We start from the raw sequence: 22793 nt of genomic DNA, 5'->3' as shown, positions 1-22793 counted from the left end.
AGTGGTGTTGATTTTAGTCTATTAAAGAAACAAGATTATGATTTCAACCAGTTAACTAAAATTTCTATAAAAACAATTGCGAAAATACACGATTCAAAAATGTAATATTTGAAGTAATAAAAGAGGTTTTATGTTTTATGCATAATTTTGGAATTTTAGTTACTTTTTCTGGATAACATATGAAAATCCACCATGAATTATGTCTAAATCCCATGTTCACTGTTACCTTATTTTTATCGATCGTACAGTATTACTGTGTTGGTGTAGCAAAATTTAGTTCTAGCTCGTCCAATGAATCCTTACCTTATCCAAAAGAGAAAAGAACAACATTACCGTTCTCGAGGTTGTTTTAAGAATTTAATTTCTAATCCTGGTTTCGGGTCGTTTTTCCTCGTGTGGCTGCGGATAGGCTTCGGAGTTTAGACATATTGATATTCGTAATGCAACATGTAATAAGTCGTATTGATGCTGGCTTTCTTCTCTCGATATTGAGTTGATGATCTTTTGTAGAAACCATGCCTCTTAAGAGTATTTCTTGTATAAGCTTGAAGTCGCGAGATTGCTTCATCAGAGTCTTGTTCCTTGAAAGTTTGTGATTCCCAGAGGGTCACAGACGTCATTCATATCCATAAAGACGATAGCCATCCGGGTGGAATTGTGTTTTTCTTTCCGTAGACTTGCTTTCTTCTTCTGATCTTGATTTTACGTTCCTTTCTACTGACATTCATCCGGTGACAACAATGGTTAGAGCTCGAGGGAGTTGGGTGTATTTGGGTTTTTCCCGTTAGTCGTGGGGGTTCGAGAGAATCTCTCAAAATTCCCGTTAGTCGTGGGAGAGTTCAGAAGAGTTTCCCAAACTCCCTAGAAACTCGTTAGTCGTGGAAGAGTTTGAAAAAAACTCTTGAACTCCCTGTTAGTGGTAAAACCCTAGAATGCTAAGGAGTTGGTTGTTTTGGGGAGTTTTGGAGAGTTGATAGTGTATTTTTTGCATGTACACAAATCTCACAAAAGAGTAGAGATTTGAGAGGGAGTTTGATCAGAGAAAAACATAACAGAAAGAAGAGGAAACACTTATGTATGCTTTTTCATCTTTTTTTGTTCCTTAGATCGCTATGATTTGATGAGTATTTCTTTTTACTTTTTTGATTGTGATTACCGTTATATGCAGATTTATGTACATGCTGTATTTGGATTTATTTTTTTTAATTTTAATCTTTTGATTTTTTTTGTCCACCACTGTGAGGAAAAGTCTGCCAGTAGAATCTTTTTTGATAGGATATGGATTTTATATGTACTGGCAGTAGTGATTGTTTTGTTTAGAGGTGATTTTGACTTGGGTGATTTTGATTGTTTTGTTTATATATACTGGCAGTAATGTATGTTTCCGTTTGTTGCGTGTGAAGATGAGCTTAGCTACACCATGAAAATTTCTTATGCACATACAAGTGATCTAGTTTTGGAGTATGTGGCTTGAGAGTTTGAATGATCATTTTATTAGTTACCGATTTTGTATTATGTGAGATGAGTCTGTTAAGAATTAAAAAAGGCCAAAATTGTTAGTACTGAATACTGCAGTTCCAGTTCCAAGCTTAGTACTGACCAAAATTTAGCCTAGAACCACTTCATTGCATTCTCCGTTGTAACTCTGTGCTCAATTCAAATTCTAGCCTTGCATCAGCGGCGAAGAAACTGAAACAAAACTGACTGCAATATTGTCTAGCCTTGCACCTGCAATACCACTGCATTGATGGGAACTGCCTTTCCAGGATACAAAACTGACTGCAATATTGTCTGCAAAGTTCCAGGCTTCAAAAAATGACTGCAAAACAGTTCCAGGATCGTGAATAGTCATCACGTTAGTGGCTACTAAGAGTTAGATTGTGCGTGTGAATCGCAATTGGTTGTTTCGTTTGAATTTTTTTACATGTGTTTGTTTAGTTTCGTTGTAACTATTAACAGCGTCGTGGGACAACATTAGATATGACTAGTCTTTAACTATTGCTGAAAGACATCTGAGTTACAAATTTACTATGAAGCCACCAAATGGCCTATAGAAGGTCAAGTAGACTTGAAAGGTTGGGTTAGTCACTTCAACTAGGGTCTGTGTTTGTCAATTTAAGCTGCAACACATTTCCTCCACACTTTAATTTATTGAGGAGTACATATAAAACACGTCCCCTAGCTTAAATTGAGCGGAACTTTCAAACATTTTCTTGCAATTATGTTAAACTTCTGTTTTGGTACCATGAAAAAACAAGAGCCAATAACACTTGCGGATTTTGCTGGTTTGATACGAAAGCCTTCCGCATTGTAGTTTGATTTGTAGATTTTGTTCAATTAGCTTTCTTATTGGCCTAATGGAGTTTCTGGTGTGTGTTTGAGAGCATAAATAACCGTCAGTTAGCGGCTATGAATTTGAGGTGTTGCATTAGTGACGCCGGCAGGAACATTTTCTCCATTGAGTATCTGCATTCACTACACCATTTATAACTATACCTATTACTACTGCTCCCATCAAGTACATATCAGCTTATAAAGGGGTTTATACAGTACATAATGATATGTACTGTGTCAATCAACAAAAATGATGTGAGTAATAATGATAAACCAACACGAATTTTCAGGCAATGAATCATAAGAATTAAAAAGAAATATGTATTGGGTTTTTACCAGTACATATGGATTTTTCTTTCATATTAGTTGTATAATCAACAAGGTTATTACATAAGAAAACGAAGTAACAAGAACATGGTGATATGTACTGACGAATACGTACTTTCAACAATATATATGTAATCTATTTGAGAACAGTGCATATTGATTTGCACTAATACATATTCGTATTAATATGTCCTCAAGCTTTTAACTCTAGTACAAAGTAACCTATATTTATCAGATATAGCATGAACTTAAAATTTAAGAATAAACTACTGCATAAATCAGCAAAATCATATGAGTAATAATGATAAACCACCACAAATTTTCAGGCAATGAATCATCAAAATTACGAAGAATCACTGAGAGGAACAAAACAGATTCAATATAAGGATCGAGAGGATGCATTATATACACAACACAACTTAACAACATGATGCATTACAATTTAAAGTGAAAAAACGTACCACGTTTCAAGATTGACCATGTTTCTCATTTCTTTCCATGTGTTGGTCCTCTAGACATAAAATCCACAACTTCTGAACCTAGAAACCAGTTGGTAAAGCTTCACATTTTCATTTTCATAAAAGTATCCTTTTCATTTTCATAAACACATATAACATGTTTTTTGTTGGTATATAAGCATCTAGGTACAAGGGTTTATCCAGTACATATAGATATGGTCATTGATCCTATGCTGACTAATGACCTTTAGGCCTAACTAAGAATGTGAAAATTTGGTTTCATTTTAGGTACAGAACAGAGAATTTTTTCTCAAAGCTCTGAGAAAGCAAACTCATTCATATAAATGGAGACTTATATACCTTGCGATTCAGGTAATGATGACCTGTTCAGAAGATCTGAGGACCATCCATGTACACTAGCTGAACGCACCAGCTCCATATGGTCCTGATACGATTCTCCCCCACTAACACAACCCCCAACACCACCAAAATGAATTCTATCAGGCAAACCATCAGCAGCCATGGCTCTAGACGAAAATGGAGAACCAGATATCCAACAGAACATATCAAAATGTACCTACTAGATATCCAACAGAACATATTGGATACATATCGATATTTTGAACATCAGTATAACTAACATTACATATCAACACGAACATCAGTATGACTGCCAATAAATAACGATATGTACTATTGAATATAACCATCAGTACATATCCTAGTAAGTAATTTCAAAAATACATATTGATATGTACAATCGAATCGTACACAACGCACAACTCATATCAATATGTGTCGAAGGATATTAATATGTACTGTTTGATTTAATGGTTCTACTAAAAATCAAAAATCATACAGTACACATGTTGGATTGCATTACCTTGTTTTAGCAGAAACACCGGGTTTCTTTGATTTCGGCTTCTTAACAGATTCGTTGTTCTTCCTTGATTTGGTTTCACAAGTAGATTTCTTCTTCTGATTCTTTGACCCTGGTTGAGAATCAGGAGTACTTGTCTCTTTCAATCTTTTTTAACCATTTACTTCGAGAATTTCATATCACAATACTTCGAGAATTTCAGTAGGAAAACGAATTTATGAGTAACAGGGAAACGAGTCATAAAATCAGATCCAAAATGAATCTCCATCAGAACAACTATGTCAATCTTATACGATTTTTCGTTTAGATCTGATTTTTTTCAGTTGATTTTGTGATGGTTTCAACGGATTTTTGTAATGATTTCATCAAATCTAGGGTTTTGTCGTTGATTTTTCTTTTGTTTGTTGATGACCGATTAAGAAGATCACTTGAATACGATGAGGTAGAAAAAAAATGAGAGGAAGTAACAGGGAAAAGTTGTTTAATGGAAGAATTGCAGAGATAGGTTGGTTATTTAATATTCACACGTATAATAAAAAGGGTACTCGGGTCTTAGGTTGGTTATAACCTTCTCAAACATATAAACACATCTTAATCTATAACCATTCATTACCAAAAACAACGAAAGTAGCATCAATTGTTCATCATTTTGCAACTGATTTTTAGGCTTCAAAAGTCTTTCAATCTTCTCCCAGAACCAAAGAAAAAATTGTGCCCAACCTTCAGTTCCTTATCAACTTCATCATTGTGGTTCTCCACCACTCATTCACTAAGTTGTACGATAACAAATTGAGTTTGTTCTACTGGTTTCTCGTCTACAATATTTTCCCACAAATTAAATAGAACTCGTATTACTTGTTCCTTTCTTATTGTGTTCATAATCTTTCAATGTTCCTTTGCCTCGCTCACAAAGTGGGATTATCTCTCTGGAAGTTGTGTTTAGAGACACTCATCACTCTTTCGGAAGCTCCACAAAAGAAACAGTGCTTTTGTAGATGGAAATAGTCTGCCAATTGCTAATATTTTCCTTTTTCACAAATTGTTTCATGTTGTAACTGCTCACATCTTTTTGGAATGCACTTTCGTTAAGCGGATTTCTTCATTGCAGTTGTCAACACGCAGAGTCCTATAGGCTCTAGGACTCGGTTATTCAAGTTATGCAATTCTAAGAAAGTTTATCCTCCACTCTTAAAGGCCCGTAAATCTGGAAAAGGCTTTCATGCTGATGCTTATTTTTGGTCAATTTGGGTCGAAAGAAGCTCTAAAATTTGATGTCCAAGCTCAAAAGATTCGATGAAATTATCACAGACGTTTCTCGACTATATCTTTTCCTGGTATCTATCTCGATGATGTTATTATAAAGTTGAAGAAATATTTTTGATACTCGATAAGTTACTTTTGGTTGTATGGGTTCTCTTTTTATGGCGTCATACTTGGTAAACGAAATATTTATCAGGGAATTAAAACAAACTATTAAAATAAAATACATGCAAGTAAAGAAAATTTTCATATCATAAATATTGTATCATGTTGTCTAATACATAAGAATATATTAGTTGAGTTATCAAAACAATATTATGATTTTATCAAATCTCAACTATTCTTACAATCTTTCAATCTGTTAATCCTGGAGTAAAAGGTACTCCAGTCGAAGGCAACCATGCCGATCCAAGAATGAATTGAGTGACAGTGAACCTCTGAACTTCTTCAAGAGAAGTAATCCTATGATAGCCCGTCCAGTTCACTCGGGGGACCACTGAAGCACCAGGACCTGAATTGTTGAACTCACCGTAAAAAAGAGTATCTGGGACAATATCATTTAGTATAGTACTCCAAGGAATCCACCCCTGAGGGTTGATATGAGCATCCATCCAGCAAGACATGTACACTACTCGAGAAAAGTTAGCCCACGGTCGTCCAAGATAGGTTTGGAGGATCTTCTTGGATTGCTTGAACTCTGGCGCGGGAAGAATCCGAGAATCATGAATAATAATACCTGTTTCCCAAAAAAAAAATGGGTAGCATGTAAATCACACAAAAAAAAGTTGGTTTGTTGTTGTGTCTTGCTAATCCAGGTCAAACTGGTTAAGATGATTCAGTTGAAAAAAGAAAATCCAATTCAAATTGGTTAAGGTGATTTAGTTGAGAAAAGAAAATCCAAGTCAAACTGGTTAAGGTGATTTAGTTTTCTCTTAACTCAGGTGGGCTTAAGAAACTAACATAACCAATAATTTCTTTTTCTTCTGTTTTTTTTTTTCTGTTTTTTTAAAATAATTTTTTTTAAAAATAAATTGAAAAAACTTTTTTAAACGGTGTTGGTGCCCAGCTTGTTGCTAGGTTACCAAACAAAAACTTTGTATAATGATTTACTATTAGGAGAAATAGTAAAAGTAAATGAGTGAAAACTAGAAGTGAATACTGGATTTCCGTAAAGCAATTTTTTAAACGATCGTCAGTTAACTTAATTGAAAAACTTAAAAAATATATTTTAAAAATATAACTATTTTTTAAAGAAAATATTAGAAAAAAATAAAAAATATTATTTAAATAATTTATTTTTATAACTTTTATAAAAAATAATTTAAGAAAAACAACAAAAAAAACTAAAAAAAAGAACAGATTAAATATATTAAATATATTTTTTAAAATATTTAATTTTGTAAAAAATTCAATCTTTTAAAAATATTTATTCTTTTAAAAAATTTTAAAAAATATATAAATTTTAGAAAAACAAATTAAAAATTAAAAATATGAATAAGGGTAGTTTTGACATTAACAAAATATATGAATAAGAGGCTTTTAAGATTACTTTCTAATAATCCGTTTTTGTCTTTATATGGTATGCCCTAAAAAATTTAAGTATGCCCTAAAACATGGTTCTTGTCAAACTTATTCTTTAAAAACAAAAGTGAAATAAAAAACGTCACATGTGAATGCTAAAAGTTAAAACACTAAATCGGTTTCGGAAAATGGATCATATGTCCAAATATTTTCAAAACATGGTTTTAATGGACGAGTAAAAATTAGTATGGATGAAATGGACAAAAATAAAATAGCAAGGATGAAACTGGATTCATCTTGACTTAAACTTAAAAAATAGCGAGGATGAAACTGGATGCATCTTGATGTAAATTAAAAATAAGAAAAAATATTTGAAAATAGGTGGGATGAAACTGTTTATATCCTGACTATTTTTACATTTTTGTCTATTTAAACAGTATCAAAATCTAGATGTCTTTTTCATCCAATATTTGTTGATTTTGTTCTTTTTAACCAATTTTGTGAATCCGATAATAACGTGAATGTTGGTTTTGATCCAACTCAAGAACAAACTACTGTAGGTGTATACGATTAACCAACAAAGTTATAGGAAAATACCTGTGTTATCATTTGAGCCTGCCCGGTTTTGAGCTGTAATAATGGTGGGATGACCAACCAATGGCGTGCGAGTGTAAATATTAGACTTTTGGATCACGACGCTCGAGTCACCAAATATGAAGTCGGTCGTCCCGTAGATTTCACATTCTCTAAAAAACTGAACATCTCTGAGCACGTATAGGGTATCTTGATAGCCTAAGAAACTACAGCGGTAGAAAACGGCTCTGTGTGAACTGACCCTGAGTGCTACTGCCTGGTCTTTGTACGGGCCAGCCCTATTCTCAAACGTAATATTGGTCGCCATAAATCCAGCACCCGTCGCCACTGTAAAGTTACCACAACAAATTAGAATTCATCTAAAACCCAAAAAAGATTCATGAAAAAGTAGATTTATAAATGGTGCCACTTCAAGACCAAAGTTGACTATCAAAAAACTCAAAGAAGACTGGAATGTACTTAACAAAAACTATATTTAGCTCCATAGTTAATCTCAACAAGTACAATGGGCTTATGAGGAAGACTTCCCTGTCGCCCAATTCAGTCACTTGTTCTTCTCCTACTGTTTCTGTATAAGCACTAAACTTTAGTGCAAGGATTATACTAACTTGCCACATCCAAGTTGCAAATTTTCTTTACCTATTTGAATGCACTTGCTCACTATGATACCAACAAAAGTTGTCATTACGATGATTCTTTCTGTCAATTCGGGTACTCTTAGTTGTTAGCTGAACTATCCCAAATGAGGTAAGATCATCAAGACTGGCGACTACAAGAGAGATTAATAATCATTACCCATTAACTTACTCGAAACCATCTAAGTCATCAATTTTTTCTCTTCAGTGAACAAAACCATTTGGATCACGACCTAGAAGAAATACTCGTTTTGGTTGGGGAAAGTTAAGATAGTTTATACGGGATTGAAACATCTGTCCCGAGTCCATGTTTTTGACTCATCCACATGTGAAAGCTGGTCGTGTGCTGGCAAGGTTAACCAAGCAAGGCGGTCAATTTTGGACCGATTCGGGAAAGGTCAATAATGCTTCATGGCTGCTAAAAGGGAAAGCATTTTGCTACGGGGTGTATATCGAATTTCATATAAGACAAAATATCAAGACACCCCCGCAAACAAAACAGCCCACCCCACCCCTAGCAATTTCTTTTAGTATTGGAGTTAGAATCCAGGTTTAGAGTGTTACTTACCAAAAGATGCCGTGTAGAACGTGGATACGTGGTCGTCTTTAGTGTTCTTGCGGCCGGTAATTACTGTTTTCCCGATCCCATCTCCGATCATTACCACATTGGTCTTCTCCGATCTTACCTCTAGGTTCTGTTCCTCGTATTTGCCTGTTTTTTTTATTATCCAATAAATAGAATAGTAAGTGCACTGTACAAACTCTCAATTAAAATATAAGATACAGTAAACTCAGTTCAGCCGAAAAGGCCAAACATCAAAGAAATGCAAACTCATGCACAACCAATTACTTAAGTCTAAAAGAACTAGACCATGTAAAATCCCAAACACAAAAAAAAGCCCTATCCACCACTAAGGAGAAAACCCTACAAAATTGGGATAAATCCAATTGTACCTGCTTTTATATATATCACTGTGCGCATCGAACTACGATCAGGAACAGCGTTAATCGCTTCTGTGATTGTTCTGAATGTTCCAGTACCAAGTTTTGAAACAACGATATGTGGTACCAACGATGCCAGGGACATGTTTAAGAATCGCCATTCTCGAGTTTTAATGGACCCCGTACCATTCCTTGATCTCCCGTTATCATTAAGATTGCCATTAAAATAACCTCCTGATTGTTTCTCCGATGACTTTGACGACAGAGAAAACAAATCTAAAGAATTAGCAACTAGTCGTGGCAAATCTTTTAGCAATTCTTCGATACGACCCTTCACATACCCGTCTTCCAAGTCTTGAAATCCTTCCGTGCACGTGTCATGATCGGTTGATGCTGCACTTAACCACGTCATCACATCAGCGAAAGTATGTTTATTGGACGGTGTCGATGTGCGGAGTGATTTTAGAGAAAGAGATAGTAAATGCACTGCATCATCCAACAACTCCAGACAGGCATCGTAAGCTGACCGGAGATTAGTATCCATATACACACCTGATAATGTTGAAGCATTGTATAGTGAATTTTTGACTCTATTTAGGGTTTCATTCAACGAGATTCGTACTAAACTCAGTCCATCATCACTGTCTCTGCCGATGTTGTTGAGAAACGAGTCAGACAATGTGTTAGTACAAAGTTCTGGGTACCGAGTTTTTGTGCATGAACTAGTTATGGTTGTTTTTGTTTTTTCTGATACTTTCCATTGATGATCGAGGAGACCTAGTGGTGGTGTTGCTGTAGAAGAGAGAGTTGTGGTGGGGGTGAGAAGAAGGAAAAAACAGATGGTGATGATACGGAGAATAAATGATTTGGTCATGGTTACAGATCAGAGGGGGGTTTTGATAGATAGAGCGAGTGATTAGATCAGGGAGAGCGATTTATGATGATGAAAAATGTAGAGATAGAGATAATGAGACATAGAGAGAGTGATGATGTATACATAAATTGTTTGATTAATTTGCTAAATGGCTATAGACTTAGAATTTGATTATGGTAGGAGGTGAAGTTAGAATCTTGATCCATTTCTATCAGCAACAACAATCTCAATTTCAGTCCTTCTCACTTGATGAAATGTATGATGATGATAGATTATGCAAGGATGAAAAAAATGATGAACTACAGGTGTGTTTTAATTCAGGGAAGGTGTTAGGAAATAATAATTCAAACCCATTTAATATGGTATATTAGAATTTTCAGAATATGATAGTAATCCAAACCCTTGTTTTCAACTGCTTTTTCTTCAATGTGAAGGTTTTTCTGTTTTGAATTATTACGACGTTAATGCTGCCAACAACTACAAGCTAATATCATCATATCTTAAAATGGAAATGGAAAAGTTAGTGCCTTTCAATTAATAAGCCACTTTGATGTTTCGTATGACAAAGTCTAATAGTTCAAATGGTCTAGCTGTTTACATCAAAATTTCTATCTCCTTTTGCAGTTTTTTACCTGCCCAAAAAAAAGTCCTTGGATGAGGGTTATATCTCTAACTAAGAGTATAGAGCACTAAGAGTATAGAGCAGTAGTGATTTCCATTCATAGTTATGGAGGAGGTTTAATTAATGTTTCGGAATCTACTGTTTTTAACTGAGAAGGTCATTCAGACGAGAAATTAACCTTTTAATTTGGTTCAATAATAGCCCTTCACATTGAGCAATAGTTGTTAGAAAACCATATCAAGGTATTAAGTTAGAAAACCCCAAAATGGATATAGTTGATGGTGCGATACATCAAGATGCATGTTCGTTGGTTGTTGTTCGAAAAGGATATCTATTTTTGCCTGTATGTTCGCAGTCTGTCAGTCTGTGTGTGGAGTATAAGTAAGGTACGCATGCTTATGTAGTTTATGAACAAATGTAATGATTTAGAACAGAAACCCTAAAGTGGATTACTTGTATCTCCTATTTAAGGGGCCCACGTTTCGTCAAGAACTCATTTCTTAAGAGCAAGGGCTATGCCATCCCTTTCAATACGAACGAGACACTAGTGAAAATCTCACCATGGTGTAGAGGAGATAGACACACTATACGGCACAATGGGAAAACCATTTGCTATGACTTTTCCATTATTTTTGTCGACATTTGATTGGATGCAATCACAAGCTATTTGCCAGTTTCATTTATATCGGCAAGTTCATTTTCTGTGCTCATGCCAAATGATTATTGTCACAATTTTTGGTTCTTGCTGATTCATTTGCCTCCATAAAGTGAGTTCATAATTATGTACTTGGACTTTATTTTGGTAATTACAAAAACTAGGGACAATTCTAAAGAGGCAAGTCTATAAGGTGACTACAACTTTGCAACTGACGTACCAATGCTAGAGATTGGCCAGGAAACGGAGTTATGGCTGGTGATTAGAAATAATTAAGATCAACGGGAGACCATAATTAATAAAGTGAGACCAATGCTGCTCATTAATTTTGCAGCTTCATGACTGTTGCAAGCATTCTGAGTCAATACTCAATATGTAACTTTTTATGTCAAAAATAAAATAAATAAATAAATAATGGATCCGAAGGTAACCAGACAAGACTACGAGATACTTATCGGGTTTTAGTTCACAAAATTGGTTAAAAAGATCAAAATCAATAATTTTTGGGTGAAAAGGACATGTAAAATTTGGTGTTGTTTAAATGGACGAGATTGTAAAAATAGCTAAGATGTAAACAGTTTCATCCTGCCCATTTTCAAATAATTTTTTTTATTTTTGATTTACATCAGGATGCATCCAGTTTCATCCTCACTATTTTTCTTAAGTTTAAGCCATAATAAATCCAGTTTTATTCTTGCTATTTTTTTGATGTCCATTTCACCCATACTAATTTTTACTCGTTCATTTGAACCATGTTTTAAGAATATTTGGACAATTGACCCAATTTCCGGTTTTAGTTTACAGGAGTAGATTTGGGGTCGTTAAAAGAAAATCTAAGTACTGAAAATTACTCAAACACGGCAGTTAGACAAGGGTTTGTTGAAAACATAACAACAACTCTAATCTGCGGGTACTAATTAATTATAAGAGCATCTCCAAAAAAGTGTGGATCTATTTATTTTTAGTGACACATAGGATTTTAGACCCCCGTTTGTTATAAATCTATCTCCAACAGTAGGGTCCTACAAGTTAGGAGGGACCAATTACTAAATATGAAGGTGTTCAAGAAAATGTTATCTACACCTCCGGTTGCACCTCCACGTCATGTTTTTAACCAATTTTCTTTTAATTCTAAGGGTTAGAATTCTCACTGTTGGAGATGGTTTTTTAAATATGAGGTCATATATTTACTCTATGTGACCCCATAAATAAAATGACTAAATAAAAAATTCACGTAGGATTTTTTGCACCTTTTGCTGGAGATGTTCTAAGGCCACAACAACTCTAATCTACGGAATGTTAACTTCATGAACCCGACAGGAGGGGGTCAACGGCAGATGACTCTACATAAAATTGGTTAAAAAGACCAAAATCAACAATTCCTGGGTGAAAAGGACATTTAAATTTTGATACTGTTTAAATGAACAAAAATATAAAAATAGTCAGGTTGTAAATAGTTTCATCCTACCCATTTTCAAATACTTTTTCGTATTTTTAATTTACATCAGGATGCATCAAGTTTCATCCTTGCTATTTTTTAAATTTAAGTCAGGATGAATCCAATTTCATCCTTACTATTTTTTTGGTGTCCATTTCACCCATAATAATTTTTATTCGTCCATTTAAACCATGTTTTAAAAATATTTGGACAAATGATCCATTTTCGGATGACTTTAAGGGCTAATACTTCGTTTTATTATCCAAAAAGTTATTTTTTGTATACAAAGTTTTTGGCGGCATATATTTGTGGCCAATGACATTTAAAAAATAAATAAAAAAAAATAAACTCCTTCAAACCCCAACTCCTTCCAAGAAAACTAACACTTTTTTGGTTGATTAACCTTTGACTTTGGATTCTTGAATTTAGAAGACAAGTAAGCTTTGATAAATTTAAACACACAAACTTCAAATAGTTTCCAATCTGAACATTTTGCCTAAGCTTATGTTTGATACTTTAACTGATTTTTTAGGGGCCAACAAGGATACACTGTATTATGTTTTTTAAGTAGTGGATCACCTCTTGACTAAATCTTGTGCCTGAATATATGTCCAAATATCACGATCACTTTTTGCCACTTGCAGTGGTACTTCTTCACATGGCACTTTTAAATCACTTTGTAGTACCCACTGAGTTTCTTAAACTCGAAATCACATTGACTACATATTCATGTAAAGGAAAAGAAGTGCTTCTCCGTTCCTAATCTAAGTTTCAATTTTCTATGTTTTTTATTCAGGTGTGGCAGAAAAAAAAATTCAGCCCTCCATTTTGAAATCATGATTACGCTACTGGGTGACACGATTGAAAGCATGAGCAGGCAAAACAACAATGCACCAGGTGTGTAAGTAACAAATTTAAGGGGTTTTACCAAAGTGTTTAAATCAAAAATTTCAGTTGTAAAATAAAGTCTTATAAATTAGTGTTTGGAGGCAGTAGTTAAATGGGAGCACTTGCCTCACCTAGCTGCATGCCATTTATCTGAAAAATGATTTTGTAGACTCAAATACCTGATTAGTTGTTGATCAATGAAGAGAAGAGAGAGTGAACTACAAATAATCTTCTTAAAGACCCTACTGATGCACAAGTATTCATAAATTAGGATCCGTTTTGTAGTAGTGCAGATCATTTTCATCTGAAAAATCACCTACCTTAATCATAAAGTGAGGTCTTATAGTCAATTTGGGGGCTTTTATAGAAGCTATTGGCCTCAGTATTCTTAAAGTTAAGCTCAGTTCTCCTGTACTAGGACCACTACAGATCAGAACAAGTTGTAAAGCGCTCAAGTCAAAATTTTGCATTTTTTGCAACAATAATACTCGCAATATTTCTGATGTCTATATATATATATGCTAGGAGCACCTACCTAGCACCAACTACTACTACTAAGTTTACAGGTAAAGAGATTCTGCGTTTATGGGAATTACTTTGCCCCGTATAATTTCTAATTAGTTCCTTTTTAATATATATGCTTCAAAAAAAAAAAAAATTTGCATTTATTCCTTCAAAACTGCTTTAATTTATGACCTCTTAATTAAATTCTAGCTGACCGCTCTATTGATCCTACACTTGTTGTGATGATGTGCAGTGGCGAATGGCGATTACATTGACTAAGCTTTTATGCGAACCAAGCCATATGATATGTACTCCTCAGACAAAAGACATGACAAAAACAATAATCTAAGATCCGAGTGCACGTCGAAAACAAAAAAAAAAAATTATCTGATTCACTATCCAGCCTCATGGAAATTAAACCCATGCATTTGAATTATCCCCTCCTTGGAAACCTTTTGATGTGAGTGGTTTTATCTAACTTCCACCGCAGGTGCAAGTCATGTGTTGGAGAATAACAATCAAAATTGATCAAACAAATAAATAATAAAAGAGGCACTTATCTGATTTTCGTGTCTTCAAGTTAGCCAACTGTTGATGTCTTGAACATCCTGTTAAACAACATAGAAAGAAGAAACTCGAATGGTAGATTGAGGTGCATGTTCAACATACTGTCCTTAAGACAAGAATGCCCGGCTACACTCTGAAAAGATGATGCTATAGCCCTATGGGTACATCTGCCTCCAAGATACAACAATCTTAACAAAGTTTGAATAGCACATTCAAATTTGTCCTATTAGAACTTGGCAGCGGAAAACTCATGGAATCGTTAGCACTTAAACCCTCGAATCAAACATCGAAAAAACGAAGAAGAAGTACTCAACTCCAGGGGATATAAGAGAGGTTTTTCTATATATATCGGCAATAAAAAGAAGTTCTTCTTATATAATAACCCAAATCCAAAAAATATATGGTAAACTTATCCCGTAAAAAACTAAGAGATAAATTTGGAAGGTGTTTTTTATTTTTGGAAAGACCTTTTTATTAGTAATTTTTATTCACATAAAACTGTATTTTTTCCAACATCATGTACATAGTGGGCGAAAGATTCTACGTCAGAAACGAAAGAAGGCAACTCCAGAACCTTAAACTGTGGTATTCCTGGAATTGAGATCATCACTCAGTCCGGTACCGGAACCTTTAGCAGAACCCGGTAGAGGTAATAACAAATACTTGTAACAGCAAGAGAAAAAAATAGCTTCAACCAAGTTGACTTTTTGGGTCGCATTCAAAACCCATGGCATAAAAAACACATGCTTACCGGAATATCATCATCTGAATTTTGTATTTTCACAATCAAATCAGCTAGTGTTTTCGATCCGAATGTTGCAAATCTTTCGAGATACTCTTCGGTGCTACTAGCTCCAGGTCTGCCAACATCGTCGTATCCGTCGTATATTGTTTTGATGTTGAAAGGACCAACTTGAATATTAATTGTTCTGGCCATGTAGTTGGTTAAGACTAGATATTAATTCACAAAATTGGTTAAAATGATCAAAATCAACAATTCCTGGGATAAAAGGACATTTAGATTTTTTGATACTGTTTAAATGGACAAAAATATAAAAATAGTGAGGATGTAAACAGTTTCATCCTACCCATTTCAAATACTTTTTCTTATTTTTAATTTACATCAGGATGCATCCAGTCTCATCCTTGCTATTTTTTAAGTTTAAGTCAGGATGAATCCAATTTCATCCTTGCTATTTTTTTGGTGTCCATTTCACCCATAATAATTTTTACTCGTCCATTTGAACCATATTTTAAAAATATTTGGACAAATGACCCATTTTCCGATATTAATTCAGGTGAGGTAGAAAAAAATTGAACCCTCCAAGCAAAACAACAATGCATCCGGTGTAAAAGTAACAAATTTAAGGGGTTGTGTGAAAGTGTAGATGAAAATTTTCAGTAGTAAAATAAAGTTTTTACCATAAATAAATTAGTCTTTGAAGGCAGTAGTCAAACGGGTGCACTTGCCTCAGCTAGCTGCATGCCATTGGTTCATTTATATGTGTTGAATTTCAGATTTCTCTCAAAAAAAAAAATGCAAGGTTGTTAATGTGGGTACCATTTTGCCTGCGGTGTACCAACTCAAAGGCAAATGGTTTTTTGTCATATATGCATATTGGGACACCCCCAAGCAAAACCGCACCCCATTAGCAGTCTTGAAAAAAGTTAGAAAACTGTTGGCATGACTTTGTTTGACTAACTTGCCAAGCAAGAGTTTCAAATATTAGATTCAATAGCTTCATAATTCACATAGATCAAACCTTCCAGCCCAAACAGTTTGTAAATCCAAACAGTTGGTTAACCATTAAAACCACTAAATTGTGATCATGTTTTAGAAATAAATAACTAATACGGCACTTCATGTTCATGCAACCAAGATAGGCAAACTACGACAATTTTATTATACTCATGATGCACTAATAATCAAACTGCAAGCTATGCGCATACCGAAAACCTGAAATTATTCAGTCTGCCAGATTGGTCTAATCTTGAGGAAAACCACGTTAAGCCATTAAGGGTCTGAAAATGCTGGAAGAACATACTTTTGTGCGACTCTTGTTGGTGCCTCCCAGTCCCCACCTTATTAGCCTTTGTTGTAGAGCTGTCAAACGGGCAAACTAGGGTCAACCCGGCCCTAGCTTGCCAACCCGTATTAGGGTTAGGGTCAACCCTAGCCCTAGTACTATTCACGAACAAGCTCAAAATCCCAACTCTAGCCCTAGACGGGTCAAGCCTGACGGGTTGGCGGGTTGGCTTGTTAATGTTTTCAATTTAAAAATTAAATTTAAAATTTAGGATTGTTTAGGATTATTCATTTAGTAAAGGTCGAACCTAGGTCAATTTGGTGTTTAACTAGAAGCCCCACCACTGAGTTGTAAAGTGGACGTTTTTATTGCCACTTAATCAACGATATAGCCGGTTACGGCGCTTTAGTTTTCTTAGGCAGAGAACCCTAACATCAACTAAGCATTTTACTTTTTTTTTTATCATTTTATAAGTTTAAATTAATGTGAGTAAGACTAACTCACTGTTTAAATTATGCTAGTCCTTTTATCAATTTATGACATCCCGAATAAATATGTGATTGATGAATCTAAGTTGTAATTTAATTTATTGATTGATTATTTAAAATCTAAAAATTGTTATATTTGTTTGGGTAGATCCAAAATTAACTTTATTTATTGATTTAAAATTAACTAATTCTAATATATGTTTGTAAATCATGGATTTTAAAGAGTTGGTGGGATTGAGGGATATATTTATTAATTTTGACGGGTTGACGGATAACCCGCGGGTTGGCCCTAGTCCGGCTTGTTTTCTAGTAGGGTTGTATATGCCAACCCTAACCCGACCCGTTTAGACAACAAGCCAAGCCGGACCGGGTTGAAACAAGCCGGGTTAGGGTCAACCCGCAAACCGGGTTATAAATTGACAGCTCTACTTTGTTGTTCCCGTTCCCGCTCTCTTTCAATTTTTTCTCCTTCAATGCCTCTAATAATTCTTCGACATTCTTATCGGAACTTCCACCTTCACTAACTGCATGCACTGCTAGTTCTTTCCATTTATTTGCATTCTTTTTCATTTCTTTCCCTTTCTCTCCTTCCATAGCTTCTTTTATACATGATTCAAGTTCATTCTTTCTCAAAATCCCATCTTCTTCCACTTTAACTCTAATTCCTACTTTCCACAAATCTTCAACACATTTGGCATTCGTTGGCTGATCTGACCATTGTGGAAATGCAATCATCGGTACGCCTAAACTTAAGGATTCCATCGTCGAATTCCACCCACAATGAGTCACAAAACAACCCAAAGCGGGGTGCGACAAAACTTCCAATTGTGGGCACCATGTGATTACTAACCCCTTCTTCCGTCCTGGAGAAGAGATATCCCTGCAAAATGTGCTGGGGATCTTGTTTTCTTCTGTTTGTCTGACTACCCACAAGAAATTATAGTCGCAACCTATTAATGCCCCTGCAACTTCATCCATTTGCTCTTGGTTCAATACTGCCATACTACCCATGGAAACATAAATTACTGAGTTGTCCTCCTTTGCGTTGAGCCAGTCCATGCATTCGACTCGCTTCGTGTCGAATATATTAAGACCCTAATCATTGTCACCTTCAATCCGTTTGTCTAAGTACTTGGATGGAATAGTTGGTCCGATTGTCCTCACTCTCCATAGCTTTGCCATCCAATTCAACAACACCTTTATGAAAAGAAGTTGTTAATAACGTTACAAGGAATGTAAAGAAATTTCGTCATGGAAAGAAAGAACTTTTACCTCCGGCTCCAACTCGTCGAAGGTGTTGAAAAGAACCCAGTCTGCCTTTTCAATATTGGAAAACTGGTTCACAAGTAACTTCAAATAGTGGGCGAAAGATTCTACGTCAGAAACGAAACATGGTAATTCCAGAACTTTTAGCAGTGGCAATCCTGGAATTGAGATCATCTCCCTGTCCGGCATCGGAACCTTTAGCAGACCCCGGTACAGGTAATAATAGATACTTGTAACACTAAGAGATTGAGTGAAAAAAATAGCTCAACCAAGTTGAGTTTTTGGGTCACATTCGAAACCCATGGCACAAATGAATCATAAACAACACAGCTTACCGGAATATCGTCATCTGATTTTTGTATTCTCCCAATCAAATCAGCTAGTGTTTCCGATCCGAATGTGGCAAAGCTTTTGAGATACTCTTCGGTGCTACTAGTTGGTTAAGACTACTGTAACTTTGACATCTTTGGAAGCTAATCTTTTTGAAAATTGAAGAATCGGGTTTATGTGGCCTTGAAGTGGGTATGGAAGTAGTAGAATATGCCCTCGATAAGCCTTCTTCTCCACTTCCTCCATCTTCTTTCACTCAATTTTCCAGAGATGTTCTTGATATAATAAATTTGATTTCCTAATTTCAAACTTAGGTGGCAATAACTCATTTGGGTGGTTAACTAGGTTGTTGTACTTCGCTTTCATCTTGATTATTATTATGACAGACGGCGATAACAAAAAACAAAAACACATACTGAAGGAGATTCTTAAATATAACCAAAGGAGATCCTTATTCCTTCCTAACTGACTGCGGACAGACTTAAATTTTGAAGTCTAGATTGTTACTATTAACTTGTTTGGTGTTGCCTAGCTTCCATTTTCTACCTTTATTACTGCCACGAAAGGGTAATTTAAAACTATTGTGGGTACAGGAAATAGACTCGCCACGTGTCGAACGCAAAAGGAAGAAGCATGACTAGGAAATCTCACTTATAGATCCCAGACAGAGACTTGTCAATTCGAATGTCAAAATTACCTCGCCACCGATTGATCCCTTGAAGTATCATACAGAAGCAAGGAGACTTACTCGAAGAATCTAAGTTACGAAAAACCAAGCTAGAGTATCCAACAAGATGCCAACGAAGAAACCGAAAGGAAGAAGTACGGTAACTTGGTTGAAAAGATAGATCGCGAAGTAAATATATTGGGGAACAAGAAAAGAGACAAGTGTCCCGACAAACCCATGTGAAGGTAGCGAAATAAGGGGAAAAACTTTATGAAAAATGGCTTGGACGAAGTATAAAGCGCTCCCGAGAAGATTCGGCGAAGTAAAATGAGTTGTACCCCATTAAGGTTGATTGGCCTATAAATAAAGGTCCTTGGGCAAGGCATGGGGGATCGGATTTTGGAGAGAGAAAGGAGCTTAGTGTAGAGAGCGAGATTAGGGTTTCCTTGTGTTCAAGAACTTGTATTTGTTTCCCTAGAATTCATCAATAAATATTTCTTAGTTTATATTACTTAAACATGTCTTAGATCTTGATTGTTTTCCTTTTGGGTGTACTACTGGATTTCAAGTAGTTACATTTTAGCGTCCAGAAACAGGGAACTTAGATTGGGGATTCATCCTCATCTAAGGAGTGGAGAAAAGCTGAAGTTGTAGGAGCGAGAGATCTTAAGAGTGATTGATACTGAAACTAGGATAAGATTGATGACTAGAACACCAGATCGAGCGGCACACATGATAGCGACGAGGAGAAGCAAGCGATTGGAGGCCAAAAGAGGAGGAAGAATGGAAAGAGGAGAAACGCCGGCTACAGGAGAAAGGAAAGGGGTGAACCAACAACAGACTGAGGAGGCCAACGAAGATAACTTCAGAGAGGGTTCTGTACACACTTCCGACACGGACACCATTGCAGGAGAAGAGATGACTCATGAGAAAATGGAGAAGAATATTGGTGAAGAAGACATGACGTTGGAACAACTAAGGGAGACACTTCTCCTTAAAAGGGAACGAGAGAGGGTCTAGCGGAGCAGTATGCCCGATTGACGAGACAAAACGCCAGACTGATGTTGCAAAATCGCCAACTGAACGAGGAAGCTGCAGCTGACGTCACGGATTCATAGGTGGACATGATATCACCAGGAGAGAAGAAGATTTACGACGAATGAGTCATACCCTCGAGGACGACGGAGGAGAACGAAGAAGGAGACGACAAAGAGAAAGCAGTGAGGAAAGAGAACTGAGAACACCATTGGAAACATCAAGTTGGGAAGATCAAAGGCGGAGATATGAAGAAGAGTGAAGATATGAGGAAAATGAAAGGAGGCAAGAAGATGAAAGACAACGCGAATTCGACCGGAGGAATGAAGAACAAAGGAGACGTGGTGAAGGAAGGCACAGCGTGGTGAGAGGTGGTCATTGGGAAGAAAACGGGGGGAACCTGAACCAAGAAGTCCTGGATGAGCTGCGAGATATGAGGACGTTGATGTATCAAGTGGATATCAAGAGTGGATCGATCAACAAAGATATGAGGAGTCAAGACGAAGGAATTATGAGCCACAAAACTACAATACGGGATATCAACAAAGAAACAACCAAGGGCCTATATTTGGAGAGCAAAGACCAAGTGCACCAGCTTTTGAAGACATAAATCTCCTTAGGATTGACACAACTGTGGAAAAAGTATGGGAGGCAGTAGTATTAACAGAGGAGATCCCCCCACCACCTAATTTGGGAAGAGAGCCACCTCCGGGAACTAGGAGTCATGAGTTCTGCAGATATCATCGCTTCCATGGGAATTATACAAATGATTGTCGAAACATCCGACGAATTATACTTCGTCTGATAGAACAGGGGAAACTAACACATTTCCTAGAAAATTATGTACCACCACCACCACCACCTCGTGAAAATCAGCCGGTATACCAAATTGAAATAGATCGAGGAGCACAAAGACCGAATTGTAATACGATAATACATGCAGCGAAGAACATCCAAAATTTCCACGACAACATACTCAAGAGAGTACATAAGAGGGACTTTGAGGGGAACGAAATATTCAGCATCAATACGAAGGATCCGTTGGACGAATGGTAGAAAAGATAAATAACGTTCTCAGCAAAGGATGCACCTGAAGGAGGAAATTCGCACACAAACCCTTTGGTTATAACCCTGAATTTCGGGAAATATTCAAGATGGGAAGAAGATCCAGCTGAGAAGGAAAAAATATGGGCAATTTACATAATCTTGGTGGATACGGGGAGCTCAGTTGATACACTCTTTTATCATACATTTAGAACTATGGGATATAAAGACTGGGATCTCGTGCCATCGACGTACAACATATATGGATTCAATGGAGTTGCATCTAAGCCAAAAGGAGAACTAGTTGTAAAGATTTTACTGGCGAGCTAGAAACAAAAGTCACAGTCTGCGTAATAGACATAGACTCACCTTACGATGCTCTTATAGGAAGACCATGGATACACGGTATAAAAGGAATCACATCTACATATCATCAGGCCATACGGTTTCCTATGCCGAGTGCAATTGGTGAAATAAGGGGAGATCTTAAGGACGCACAAGATTGTATTAAAAAGGATGTCCATAACTGTGAGGAGAAAATAAGGAATAAAATAGAACAAAAAAAGAGGGCATGCGAAGAAAGAAGAGCGGAGAGGTTGATGGTATTCACAACAGGGATAAGTGAAGATCTAGTTGCAACGCAGAAAGACGCAGAAGAGACGGAGAAAACAACGACGGACGGCGAGAAGAACCGCGAGATGACTCCAGAAAAAGGAAGCCAAGCCGAAATAAAGCAAAACGGAAAGGCGAAGAAGGGAAAAACGGCCGAAGAAAGCGAGGTGACAAAAAATGGGAAAGAAACCCCCGCCATCAAGGAAAAACGAACCCCGCGAGGAGGAGCAAAAAAAAACACTAATAAGCGCAAGAAAGTGTCGATACAAGAAGCTGAGGAGATCGTTGAACTACATGATTCTCTAGGTAAGAAAGGAAATGCTTACGAAGAAGAAGAGATGAAACGATTAAGGAAAGTACTGTATGAAGAAAGACGAAAGAAGGAAGATTTGGTGAGGGAGCGTATAAGGTTGGAAAGGCAAAATGAGAAATTTTTTATTAAGAACAATCATCTAAAAAGGAAGCAAGCGGAAGGTAATGCACAAAGAGGAAAATATGCTCCAGAAAAGGCATTAGCAATGGAAGGACATCGCGAATACCGGCGAGAAAACAAGGGACGACGAGAACAAAATGAACGGGAAGATCTAAAAAGAGCAATAGTGAATAGCAGGAGGAAATTCAGAGAAAGAGAGTATCTAATGCATCAATCGACGATGGCCGGTGGGAAAAGGAGCAATATCCCGGTGACAAAAAAGACGACCGGACTACAACCAGAAATGATGAACAAATGCGCGAAAAACGAACCGTGCATGCCGGAAATAGCGGCACTGTTCTCGTTAAAGTAAAGGAAAAATGAAGGCTTACGAAGTCTAGTGGCGAAATGGG

The 22793-nt window shown here is 36.3% G+C and overlaps 2 protein-coding genes and 1 pseudogene across 2 annotated transcripts; 1 reads left to right on the top strand and 2 right to left on the bottom strand.

Annotated features, from left to right (window-relative positions):
• Positions 1-5539: 5539 nt before the first annotated feature.
• On the bottom strand, positions 5540-9530 carry LOC113344791 (probable pectinesterase/pectinesterase inhibitor 34). Its single transcript, XM_026588707.1, has 4 exons — positions 8964-9530; positions 8578-8721; positions 7378-7701; positions 5540-5995 (listed from the first exon to the last, which is right to left on the bottom strand). Exons 1-4 carry the CDS (start codon positions 9493-9495, stop codon positions 5613-5615), a joined length of 1383 nt encoding a protein of 460 aa, XP_026444492.1. The 5' UTR covers positions 9496-9530; the 3' UTR covers positions 5540-5612.
• Positions 9531-13688: 4158 nt separating this feature from the next.
• LOC113344817 lies at positions 13689-18211 on the bottom strand (annotated as a pseudogene).
• A 3597-nt stretch (positions 18212-21808) lies between these two features.
• On the top strand, positions 21809-22753 carry LOC113344816 (troponin T, cardiac muscle-like). Its single transcript, XM_026588723.1, has one exon. The coding sequence runs from the start codon at positions 21809-21811 to the stop codon at positions 22751-22753; it is 945 nt and encodes a 314-aa protein (XP_026444508.1).
• Positions 22754-22793: the final 40 nt, after the last annotated feature.

This window comes from Papaver somniferum, unplaced genomic scaffold (genome assembly GCF_003573695.1).
Source record: "Papaver somniferum cultivar HN1 unplaced genomic scaffold, ASM357369v1 unplaced-scaffold_8, whole genome shotgun sequence".
NCBI lineage: Eukaryota > Viridiplantae > Streptophyta > Magnoliopsida > Ranunculales > Papaveraceae > Papaver > Papaver somniferum.
Note: the sequence above shows the minus strand (reverse complement) of the source record. Positions and strands in the feature narration are given on the sequence as shown.